Raw genomic sequence first — 12,615 nt, forward strand, 5'->3', positions numbered from 1 at the left:
AGAAAGAAAACCCCAAACATCTCCCGTGCTCAAAATATTTCAGGATTCACACTTAAGCTTCACAGTAAGCCTTTTGAATAGATTTCATTGTGTGCGTGTGTAATGGATGTGGGATCATTGTTAGAATCTCACGTTTTGCAATTTCTAGGTAACGAAGTTAATCGAAGACAGCACTGTATCCAAGTCAGTGAAGAACGCAATAGATACAGACAGATTATTAAACTGGCTGGTAGAAAATTCTGTCCTGTCAATTGCTTTAGAAGGTAAGCACTTACACAAAGACTTTTGGCATGCGCTTTAAATATCTTTAAAAAATTTTGTCTGTCCTTTTCAATACATTTTAATGGAACATTATTAACAAAGGAGTTCAAGGTTTTTGTTGTCTTCAAAACAGAGTAAGGAAAACCCTGCAAATTCTGCTACTGTCATCTAGTCCTCTGTTTGACATCTGTGCAGATGCCTCTTGCTGTACTTGCTTTCACTCTCAGTTTATCTTTGTATATTATTAGCCCCTAGAAAACAGAGAAAAGAGGTTTTGGGTGTTTTTCCAAGTAGTAAGGCCCTATAGGTGTGAACTGCTATGGGATGTATGAAGTGAAACAAAACAAAAAATGGAAGGAGCCTTTTCTTTTCCTTTGAACAGATAAATTTGTCTGTAACAGTAAAGAAAGAATTTTCGCTGCTATGGGATGTATGAAGTGAAAAAAAACAAAAATGGAAGGAGCCTTTTCTTTTTCTTTGAACGGATAGATTTGTCTGTAACAGTAAAGAAAGAATTTTCAAATGAAGATAACTGATCTTGTCTCTTTTAAGAGAGCTTGTTTATTATTATGCATTTAATTTATCTAATACTGTTTTAAATATATTAATTTAGTTGCCTTTGTTTCATAGGTAATATAGACCAAGCACAATACTGTGATCGTATAAAGGGAATTATTGAACTTCTGGGCAGTAAATTATCTTTGGATGAGCTCACTAAAATTTGGAGAATTCAGGTAAGCAACCAGGATTAGGCAGGTACTTTTAGACTGTCTTACAAAAGCAGACATTCTGGTGGTGGGTTCTCTTTATTGCAAAGTGGAGGTGTTGAGATTTTAACAGTATAATTAATGCAAAGGCTTTCTTCTACTTCTTCCTTTACCATTTAAAACCAAGTGTTCTGGCAATTTCTTGTAACGCAGCTGTTAAATCTCATGATGAAGTTCAGTTCTTTGCAACAAGTGTTAAGGGGCTGCAAAAATATTTGACTTGGAAGAAGAAGTTGTCAGCCTGAAGTAGGTGATAGAGTGTTTGTCTAGACCAAAGACCGTGCCTAAGGATATTAATTTTCATGGCTGGAGGTATAAATTTGAATGCAGCTCACAGGCTGACTCAAAAGAGTGTGGGCTCAAATTGTATGAATTCCCATTTAACTTCCTGTACATACATATAATTGAATGACAAGTCGTCTTTTCACGTTCACTTTATGTATATTCAGCTTATTGCTGTGTAGGAAAGGTTTGACTGCTTAATGCAAATGACATGTGGAAATTTTGACCAGAAACATAATCTTCCACTGCAGGAAATAATTTTCTTCTTTGCCCAAATGTTGAAATTCTAGACTAAACTCATTGGAGGCTGTCAGATCGCAGTGTGTGCGGGCACGGTAGCAAGTCTTGCGTGCTTAGTGGAGCTGAAGCATGATTCTAGCTTGCTCACTTTTATTCTTTAATAAAATGCAATATTTCCTCCCCCCTTCTGGCTCCTGTTACCATGGTGCTCCCATCAGTGTGGGAGGAGATTTTTGTATTGCTCACTTATGAGTAAAGCCTCAAAGAGTGTTGGAGGTAGAGCGCCACACGTGAACTCAACCAGGCAACACAAGTGTTGATGTTTCTACTGCTGGCCCCACACCTTAACGTGGCATGTGCCATTGCAGCATCCTCAACCTGCTGTAGCAATGGCAGATTAACTTGTTCTTTCCCACTTCAAAATTACTTCCAAAGAACTCTCTGCCAGTAAAACAAGGAGCACAGTCAGTTTTTCTTACCTTGTGTTTCTCATATGTCAAAAGCTGATATTCTTTCTCAGCAGTATGAAGAGTAGGATAATGCTTACAGGAAGGTTTTTATATATCTCATTTGGGATAAAGACCTGCCTTCATGTGTTTTCCTTCCTTTTTTTCAGTCAGGACAATCCTCCACTGTGATTGAAAATATACATACCATTATTGCTGCAGCTGCTGTGAAGTTTAGTTCTGATCAGCTCAATCATTTATTTGTCCTAATCCAAAAGGTAAGTTTTTAGGTGAATTTGCTTTCAGGAGAGGATTGGTGAGATGTACTATGAATTTGCTATTCAAGCAAATGCCTTGAATACATTTACATTTTCTCTATGAAAAATATAAAATTGGCTATAAAATAACACTTTTAATACTGATTTTTTTTTTTGTTAACCCAAAAACCTGATCTGCTACTCCTAATTGACTTGGATTTTAAGTACACAATAGAGGCAGTGCTAAGGTACTTAAAAAGTGAGATTTTTATTGTTATATTTGAAAAAGAATTGAGCAAATTAGTTCTGTGACTCCCAGTAACAAAAATAAGGAAATACGCATTATGGAAACATACTTGTTTGTATTTTGATTTTCCTGCAGTAAAACAATTGTAGATTGTATTTCTGTGTACACTTGAGACTTAACAGGCTGAAGGTGCTTGTTGCTGCAATAGTGAATGTCATTTCTTTGCCCCACAGAGCTGGGAGACGGAGAGTGACAGAGTGCGACAGAAGCTGTTGAGCCTGATAGGACGCATTGGTCGAGAAGCACGGGTGGAGACAACCACTGGGAAGGCATGTGAATGCAAAATAAAATCTTTCTTTTTGGCTTTTTTTTAATTTATTAAGCATAGGGTTGCTAGTCTCTGTACCTCCTAGGTCCTAACTAATCTTGCACTTCTTCCTTTAGGTTCTGGAGGTACTTTGGGAGCTGGCTCATCTTCCAACGTTACCATGCAGTCTTATTCAGCAGGCCTTGGAGGAACATCTGACAATCCTCAGTGATGCCTATGCAGTGAAAGAGGCAATCAAAAGAAGCTACATCATCAAATGCATAGAGGATATTAAGAGGGTTGGTTTATTATTTTATCTTTTCCAAAATGAAATGTTTATCTAGCCTTGATGTTGCCCTTTCAAGATGCACAAATTGTGTGTCCCATCTGTAAGTTCTTACCTTGGGGAGTCCACGAGGGGTAGGCTTTGTGTGAGCCGGTTTGTTGACCATGAGACTCATAGTAAGTCTCTTGCCTTTGTTTTAAGCAAATTTTCATCACAAGGAGTGATCAGTTTATGGGAAACTACCAGGATGGGCCCAAGGTTAGAATTTGCAAATGGAACCACTATAAAGGTATGTCAGTATTTTAACTGTCCCTTTCATGTGAAAGCCTAGAGTAGTTTAATTTGAGTTAAGCATGTGTTCTGGCATGGCCATTAAGTCTCAAAATGCAAATCGATATTTAAATCATAGTAGTTTTATATTTTAATAAAATACTTAAACTCTTTTCATCTAACATGAAGAAGGCATTGCAGCTGCCTGCGCTAAGGTGTTTCCTGGCAGCAGCAGAGATGTGCATGGCTTAAAAGATTGCCTATTCTCTCTCCTGTGCTGCTTATACAGCAGGCAGATTTTCTTGAGGTCTTCAGGAATGCTCCTGTCTTCTTTTTTTTCAGTCTGAAGTATAACAGTAAATAAAGAAAAAGGCTTGTACTCTTTTCATTCGTCTGTTTCATGGTAAATTAAGTTTTGTCTGTGTTGCAGCATCTGTTGAGGATTTTAATTGTTTAGGAGGCATAGTATGTTTTTTTCTTGATATTGATCACACATTTTTTATGTGTGTGTTTATAAATACGGATTTCAAACTTGAGTTCTCAATCTCTGTAAAACTTGCAGTCTTTTCTTTTGGATCTTTTCTTGTCCTTTCCTTGTCTTGCATTCTTTTCAATTACATTCTGGCCTTAACAGAGGTGCTGCAACGGGAAACACTAAAGCAAAGTTGTCATCATAGGCTGGAAGGGATTGGGGTAACAATACAGCAGATGTTTTAAAAATACATCATTTCCTTATTTCTATTCCTTAGGGGAAATGAAGACAAACTGGGAGGGAATGTAATATTAAGGCAGCGTTCTCAAATACATGAGAGAGTCTTCAGTAGGGAGCTCTCTGTTATGGGCAGGTGACTTTAATCTCAAAGTGTGTAGGTGGTATTGGTTGTTGTCAGTATTTAAACCAGACATCACTTCTCTGAACAAGCAACCTCAGTACTGGTTTGTGTGGTCAAACTTTACAGAAAATGAAGCCTCCCAGAAAAGTGATGAGCAGTTCTAACAATGAGGTAGGAGGGTTATTCTTTGCAGGTTCTCTTTCAAAATGCAGCTTAAGCATCCTTTGCTTCCTATCAGAGGGCTCTTTGCAGCACCAATCAGAAATTTCTTCTCTTCTCTTAACCCTCAGTAGTATTTCAGGTTCTTTCTTCTATTATTCATGCTTTAGCAATAAGTAACATCATTTGACTGGAATTGCCCTTTTACGCCCTAACAGGCCTGCTTATCTCCCATAATTGAGGACGGTGGTGGTTATCATCTCTCCCTGGTGCAACTGAGTTCTTTTTGTCTATGTAATTTGCATGTTCTCTAGCAAGGAGGTGGTACTTGGGGCTTAATAATCAGGATAGCGTGTGTGTGTGTCAAAGGACTTCCTGTAGAAGGTGAAGAAGGGCACCTTGAGCGTGTTTGGAAAGGGACCAGGAACAAGTAACTGAAGCCTTCAGATCTAGTAGCTGTTGTTTTAAAAGAGCAGCGTTAATTGAAATAGTTAGGGTTCTAGGAAGTTGTAGAGGAAAGTTAATCTCTTATTGAGCATGTACACCCGTGTAATTGTTTTTACCTTTCCTTTTTTACCTTACCTTTCTCCTACCAGTCATCCCAGCACAATAATCCGCAATTTGTGTGGGTGGTGCCAGCCTTACGTCAGCTCCATGAAATCACACGTTCCTTTATTAAGCAGACTTACCAAAAACAAGACAAGGTAAGAATATATGGTGAGATGATTTTTATTTATTTTTTTTTAAGCCCTTGTTATGTCTTCTGTAGAACATGGAAGTTTGCATTTAGAAATGAAAGGAGGAAAAAAAAAACAAACTAAAAAACACTTTGACAAGTACAGTTTAGCCTAAATGAACTGTTCAAGTAGAAGTGCTGTATTGTGTGCCTTTCGTTTGTGTGTGCATGTATACATGTTATATATATATAAAAATCTGTTTGCTGCATCAGGACTAATTTGTCTTCATTTATGTGTGCATGTATAGGTGTTATATATATATAAATCTGTTTGCTGCATCAGGACTAATTTGTTTTATTCTGAGCTGTTCTCTGTTAAGAAATGAGCAATAGCTAATGTTTAAACCAGCTGCTTTCTAGCTGAACTGACTCCTGTCAGGGGGAAAAATTACTTCTTCTGATAAGAGACTCTTTGACAAGTACAGTTTAGCCTAAATGAACTGTTCAAGTAGAAGTGCTGTATTGTGTGCCCTTCATTTATGTGTGCATGTATAGGTGTTATATATATATAAATCTGTTTGCTGCATCAGGACTAATTTGTTTTATTCTGAGCTATTCTCTGTTAAGAAATGAGCAATAGCTAATGTTTAAACCAGCTGCTTTCTAGCTGAACTGACTCCTGTCAGGGGGAAAAATTACTTCTTCTGATAAGAGACTCTTGTCTGTACAAGAGCAGACTGCTGTGTGCATGTGCCTGTTTATGTATTTTCTTAAAAACTTATTTTCTCCTTTTTTTTAATTATTTTTTTTTTCTTTTGCCAAGAGCATTATCCAAGATTTAAAGAAAAACTTTGAAATAGTGGTACAAGAGAGTCTGTACAAGAGCAGACTGTTGTGTGCATGTGCCTGTTTATGTATTTTCTTAAAAACTTATTTTCTCCTTTTTTTTAATTATTTTTTTTTTCTTTTGCCAAGAGCATTATCCAAGATTTAAAGAAAAACTTTGAAATAGTGAAGTTGGTGACAGGAAGCTTAATATCATGCCACCGTTTGGCTGCATCTGTGGCAGGTCCAGGAGGGCTTGTCGGAGGAACGTTAGTGGATGGTCGATACACTTACCGGGAGGTACGGAAACCTGAATTTCTTACTACCTTAAGTTTTTGAAAACATGGTGTAGTGTGTCACTGACCAAGTTCTGTAAGATTAGGTGAATTTTTCTCATTTTTTTATTTTTTTTTCTTTTGCCAAGAGCATTATCCAAGATTTAAAGAAAAACTTTGAAATAGTGAAGTTGGTGACAGGAAGCTTAATATCATGCCACCGTTTGGCTGCATCTGTGGCAGGTCCAGGAGGGCTTGTCGGAGGAACGTTAGTGGATGGTCGATACACTTACCGGGAGGTACGGAAACCTGAATTTCTTACTACCTTAAGTTTTTGAAAACATGGTGTAGTGTGTCACTGACCAAGTTCTGTAAGATTAGGTGATGTTTCATTTTTGGAATTCACAAGAGTGTGTATTCTCTCTGGTGAAAAATTACATTATTTTTTTATTTCTAGTTCTGATACTTATCTATTAGGGTTTGTTGTAGCCTTGTTGTTATATTAGAGAGCAAGGGTGGGCAAAGAGCAGAAGTTTCTTAACAAAGTCTTTAACTGTTCGAGAGCTAGATCTCGCCATCCCAGGACCTCCTGTTTCCAAGTTTGTGGAGCTTCCAGCTTTTCCACCAGCTTCAGTTCAACTACACTCGTAGAGGCTATAACGTTGAATTTGGCATGAAGGTTTTGATAATTTTTTTCTTCGATACCAACACACTAGTTGTGATTTAATAACTAGTGTAAAATAATACCAATACCAAGAAAGTAATAGCAAATCCCAGGGAACTTCAGTGTTCCTTTTTAGAAAGGCAATCAGAAAGTAGTAATGTTAAAAATTGCATAAAATAGAAATAATTCTCACTGCATAAACAATTTCTGTTTTCTAGGCTTTGCAATGGGTACTGTTATTTGACAGCTAACTTTGCAAAAAATAGAATGCTCAGAGTTCTTGTTTCAGAACTAAGAGTCTTAAGATTGACTTTTTGTTTCCTCTTTCTCAGTATTTGGAGGCACATCTAAAATTTTTGGCATTTTTTCTGCAAGAAGCCACCCTTTATTTGGGCTGGAATCGTGCCAGGGAGATCTGGGAATGCCTCGTAACTGGCCAGGATGTTTGTGAGTTAGATCGAGAGGTAAGAAAAACTTGAAAAGCTGGTGTCTGTGGTCATAGAATGAGTCTTAATGGAGCATAAATAGTGTGTTTGTTGAGACATGTGAAAACGTAAGTAGCAAACACAAACTAATAATGCTTTTTTAATTGATACCAACACGCTACTTGTGATTTAATAACTAGTGTCAAATAATACCAATATCAAGAAAGTAATAGCAAATTCCAGGGAACTTCAGTGTTCCTTTTTAGAAAGGCAATCAGAAAGTAGTAATGTTAAAAATTGCATAAAATAGAAATAATTCTCACTGCATAAACAATTTCTGTTTTCTAGGCTTTGCAATGGGTACTGTTATTTGACAGCTAACTTTGCAAAAAATAGAATGCTCAGAGTTCTTGTTTCAGAACTAAGAGTCTTAAGATTGACTTTTTGTTTCCTCTTTGCAATGGGTACTGTTATTTGACTGCTAAGTTTGCAAAAAATAAACAGAATGCTCAGAGTTCTTGTTTCAGATCTAAGAGTCTTAAGATTGACTTTTTGTTTCCTCTTTCTCAGTATTTGGAGGCACATCTAAAATTTTTGGCATTTTTTCTGCAAGAAGCCACCCTTTATTTGGGCTGGAATCGTGCCAGGGAGATCTGGGAATGCCTCGTAACTGGCCAGGATGTTTGTGAGTTAGATCGAGAGGTAAGAAAAACTTGAAAAGCTGGTGTCTGTGGTCATAGAATGAGTCTTAATGGAGCATAAATAGTGTGTTTGTTGAGACATGTGAAAACGTAAGTAGCAAACACAAACTAATAATGCTTTTTTAATGTTAAATTTGACTGAAGGAGGAACGTTGGCCAAGAAATTAGTTGCAGGCGTATGGATGTTGGTTTGAAAGGTGGTGTGTGCAAGTTTCTGGTGTCATAAGAGACATTCAGCATTATTTAGGTGAAAGATGACTACCAAGATGAAGCATCCTAGAGCTGCAATACACTTGTAAAATATGTGAGGTTGCTAGGAGATTAGATTTTGAACCTCTTATTGTAGATAAAACTTCTGTAAGGTGAGTGACTGTAGTATCTGACATAGCTTGCCAATACTGTATAAAGCTAAAATATTTGCCATGACAATGTGGTAAAAATACATCTGCCTTTTGTTCACAGATGTGCTTTGAGTGGTTCACAAAAGGACAGCATGATCTGGAGAGTGATGTACAGCAACAGCTCTTCAAAGAGAAAATTCTTAAACTGGAGTCATATGAAATTACTATGAATGGTAAGAAAATGGCTTTGGACAATAGATTTGGTTTTGAAATATATACCAGGAATATGCTTCAAAAATCTTCAAATTAAATATCAAAATAGTTCTGTAAATCAATATAATAAAGGGGTCATTTTGAGTTTTAATAGTTACAGAAGAAAAAGGTCATCTTCTGTATTTGACATCTTCATTTTTTCAAAAAAGCATAGAAACTTAGCTTGACCTGAATAAAAAGCTTGCACCTTATTTGACTTTCAGGTTTTAGTTTATTTAAGACTTTCTTTGAAAATGTGAACCTGTGTGACCACCGACTAAAGAGGCAAGGAACTCAGTTGGTGAGTGTTCTGGCAAGTTTGTTCTTGTGTGCTCCCTGGGGCGTCTTGGGGATGGGAGGAGGTGAGACAAGGATTCTTCAGCGGCTGTTTGACATGGTCACGTTTGTATTAATATGCAGATCATCCTTCTAGCATTAACACTTAAGTTCTGAAACTCAAACTCCAGAATTGTCACTGTTAAAATTCCAGGAATTGGGAGCTGGAAGCTGGTGTATATAACTTCTAAAACTTTGCAGCAGGAATAGTCTACTAAAAGTGGACTATTTTTTATAATAATAATGAATTCTACTGTGCATTTGTGCTTTTCCCTCATAGGCAAATACTCTTCCTTCATTATTTTATTTTTATTTACAAGAGATTTAGGCTTAATCATATTCAAATTTTAACCTATGATAATTTTTATCTCTATGATCCTTCAGTGTTTTTGTTAAATGAATGGTTCTATGTTAAGTAGTTTTCCATAGGCGTTTTAGATCGTTATCACAGAGTTAACTTACTTCAAACGCATAATTTTTTGCCAAGTATCATAGTAGGTTTTGTGACGGTTTATTATGTGGTTAATTACCATGTTGACCTTTGTGAAACAGATTCCATTCCTGATTAAATTTCTTGGTGCTTTTGAAGCTTTTAATTTTTCAGTTCACTTGACTGAGAGTCCAAGTTCTTTGGAACTTGTTTACCTACCTGTAAACAATATTTTTTTTTTCTAGTATAAATATACAAATCTGCAGCTACTGATTGCACTTTGCCCTTGCTAAAGCTTGGCAGTGTTTTGGAAAAGAAAATTTTTAAGAGAGTTAAAAGATGCTTTTCCAGCAGATGGAAGACTGTTTTGTTCCTGTCATTCAACTCACTATTGTGTAAGAAATCCTGTCATGTTTTACTGTTGTTCTTTCTTCCATAGAGTGTAGAAAAACTGGAATTAATAGGAATGGATTTCATTTGGAAGATTGCAATGGAGTCGCCTGATGAAGAAATTGCCAATGAAGCTATTCAATTGATAATAAACTACAGCTATATTAATCTAACTCCTAGATTGAAAAAGGTGGGTTTATGTTTCTTCACGAAAATGCTTTGACACGCATAAAGCCTTCATACTGTGCATGTTAAAATGTGTAATTTTTTGGGTTCTGTCAGTTTAGGAGTAATTCCCGTGATTTTGGTTTAAGTTCTAATTCATTTCTACATTTTATCTTTAGGATTCTGTATCACTGCACAAGAAATTCATTGCTGATTGCTACACACGATTAGAGGTAAAGGATGAATTTTAATTGTTCTTGTACCTACATCCTTTTTCAGTTTGGGGTCTTAGAATTAAAATAATTGACTATGATAATTCTCTTTAAAGAAAAAAATTATTTCCACAAATATTTCTTGTCCTCTTAGCTCTCCAGGACGTACTAATAGTCCATCTAAACCATCATTTATACTTTGCTTTGGATTTTAGGCTGCCAGCTCTGCACTTGGTGGTCCAACATTAACACATGCTGTTACAAGAGCTACAAAAATGCTTACAGCAACTGCGATGCCCACGGTAGCGACATCAGTTCAGTCTCCTTACAGGTAGGCCTGCCTTTAAAAGAATAAATATGACAGTAAACGTTTGCTCCCAGCTGCTCCCCACATGATTTTGAGAGCTAATTAAAACTCTCAGTATTGGTAGTTGTATATTCTGGTGGTTTCTCAATTAAATATTCCAATTACAATGCAATTTGAGTTCCAAAGAGACTTTGAAAAAACTTTGTTTTAAACAAACAAACAAATAAAAAAACCCCAACACCCCCAAAAACCAAAACCAAGTAAACAATAAAAATCCCGCAGACTATTTCCAGCCTATTAATCATGTAATATTTCTGGGAGAGCAGGATTTTGGTTTTGGTTTGTTGGTTTTTCTTTTTAATTGGGAGAGAAAGGGGTGGGTTTTCATCCTCTAGCTTAACTTGTTCATAGCTTAAATATATGAGCGCAGGGTGGGAACCTTTAGAAACATGAAGCTGCTTCTGAAGCTGGCTACACCCTAAACAGTGTAACACAAGCTTCTTGGCCTGTTTTCCTGGTTAATTTCAACTGAATTAACTCCAAGTTTAAGGAGTTCTGTTTGAAGACAGCTAATTCATGGCAGTTACCCGTGGGCGCTGGAAATTAATCTCTGAGACAAGTTACTTTTGTTTTCAATGTTTATCTCTAGGTCAACTAAACTTGTCATAATTGAGAGACTGCTGCTGTTGGCAGAGCGTTATGTGATAACAATAGAGGTAAGATATGTAATTTCTTACTGGGCAAGGTTAAGAACACAACTTCTGATATTATTAAAATAGTGTAAAAGTTATTTAAATCTATGCAGTTCTGGTAATGTTGTTACATACCATCATAGAAATGTCTTTGGTTTCAAGGGTGGTATTTACGGTCGCTGTGCTCTTCCTGTAGGACCTTTATTCTGTTCCCCGAACTATTCTACCTCATGGTGCCTCTTTTCATGGACATCTTTTAACGCTTAATGTTACGTACGAGTCTACCAAAGATACCTTCGCCATAGAGGTAGGTGTGCACAGGTTATGTGTGTCACACGGTCTTGATTACGTAGTTGCTCTGGGGGCTTTTGATGCCTGGACTGAGCAGAGTAGGCTGGTTTTAGGGTCTCCAGTCAACTTGAAAACTCTGTTTGAAACTGTTAAACATGTGTATAAGTCTACTGGAATGGAAGTGTCTGTATAAATGTATTTTGATCATCATTCCGGGGTGGGGAAAAGGAAGTTGTTTACCTGCTGTCAGTGATGGAGCATTTCTACTGCTGCCCTATCCTGTCAGTCTCTTTTCTGGACAATATCTTTACCAGCCTATGCAGAGAAGCAGGAGGGCTTAAATGGAAGATTTTTTTTTTTTTTTTTTTTTTCTCTTGGAATTCACTGCTTGAGCAGCCTTACTGAACCAGTGCTGTTTAATTTTACAGGCTCATAGCAATGAAACTGTAGGGAGCGTCAGGTGGAAGATAGCAAAGATGTTGAATTCGCCTGTGGATAATATACAGATATTTGCCAATGACAGCCTGGTATGTTAGCTACAAAGAGTTGTAATTCTTCATGAAATTATGTCTCTCTTCCAGAACTAAATGACAAATATTTTCTTGCAGCTAACTGTAAACAAAGATCAGAAACTACTCCACCAGCTGGGCTTTTCTGATGAACAAGTCCTTACAGTAAAAACATCAGGAAGTGGGACCCCATCAGGGGGCTCTGCAGATTCCTCGACCAGTTCCAGCAACAGCGGCAGTGTATTTAGTTCGTCCTATGCAATGGAACAGGTAGAGCACAAAGTAGTCTGAAACCTTCCCTCAAATTTTTCCTGGAGGGCAGATAGTTGCTGGGGGGACACAGCCGGGGTGGAAAAAGTACAGTAAGATGAGACAGAAGCTGTACACATCAGCTTGAAGATCCAGTCTTTACTAGTCTGGTTTTGCTTTCAAACTGCAATTGAAACAGAGCATTTAAATACACAATTGTGTTCCACATGCAGGTTGGACTTTATAATCTGTATTCTGTCACCTATTGTAGCCTGCTTGGTGATAATTAATCTCTGCAGGGTCTTTTAAACACATAAGACCCATATGATTTAATTTTGAGATGGTGTAATTGTCACGGAGGGATTTCCAGATTTCCTCTATTAATAAAGCTGCAGTATGAAAATAAACTAAAAAGCATCAACTAGCACATTCAGAACACTCCTGGTCTGCTTTATACATCAACCCTAACTATCAGCTGGCTTCAAACATTGTTAAAAGGCAAGTGGGGTAATGTAAAAAT

At 37.1% G+C, this 12,615-nt stretch overlaps 1 protein-coding gene across 2 annotated transcripts in view; it reads left to right on the forward strand.

Annotated features, from left to right (window-relative positions):
* The window catches only part of USP24 (ubiquitin specific peptidase 24), a 69,864-nt gene that overhangs the window by 24,771 nt on the left and 32,478 nt on the right, over window positions 1–12,615 (forward strand). The window contains exons 12-28 of one of the 2 annotated variants that reach the window (XM_014939344.1): window positions 892–995; window positions 2,167–2,274; window positions 2,734–2,829; window positions 2,945–3,106; window positions 4,323–4,367; window positions 4,952–5,059; window positions 6,007–6,156; window positions 7,128–7,259; window positions 8,384–8,495; window positions 8,739–8,815; window positions 9,720–9,860; window positions 10,015–10,068; window positions 10,263–10,378; window positions 11,004–11,070; window positions 11,243–11,353; window positions 11,766–11,864; window positions 11,946–12,116. In XM_014939344.1, the coding sequence (XP_014794830.1) occupies window positions 892–995; window positions 2,167–2,274; window positions 2,734–2,829; window positions 2,945–3,106; window positions 4,323–4,367; window positions 4,952–5,059; window positions 6,007–6,156; window positions 7,128–7,259; window positions 8,384–8,495; window positions 8,739–8,815; window positions 9,720–9,860; window positions 10,015–10,068; window positions 10,263–10,378; window positions 11,004–11,070; window positions 11,243–11,353; window positions 11,766–11,864; window positions 11,946–12,116 (1,853 nt within the window). The remainder of the gene's footprint in view (window positions 1–891; window positions 996–2,166; window positions 2,275–2,733; window positions 2,830–2,944; window positions 3,107–4,322; window positions 4,368–4,951; window positions 5,060–6,006; window positions 6,157–7,127; window positions 7,260–8,383; window positions 8,496–8,738; window positions 8,816–9,719; window positions 9,861–10,014; window positions 10,069–10,262; window positions 10,379–11,003; window positions 11,071–11,242; window positions 11,354–11,765; window positions 11,865–11,945; window positions 12,117–12,615) is intronic. The other variant, XM_014939343.1, reaches the window with a different exon arrangement.

This window comes from Calidris pugnax, unplaced genomic scaffold, assembly GCF_001431845.1.
Source record: "Calidris pugnax isolate Ruff unplaced genomic scaffold, ASM143184v1 scaffold18, whole genome shotgun sequence".
In the NCBI taxonomy this organism is placed as follows: domain Eukaryota; kingdom Metazoa; phylum Chordata; class Aves; order Charadriiformes; family Scolopacidae; genus Calidris; species Calidris pugnax.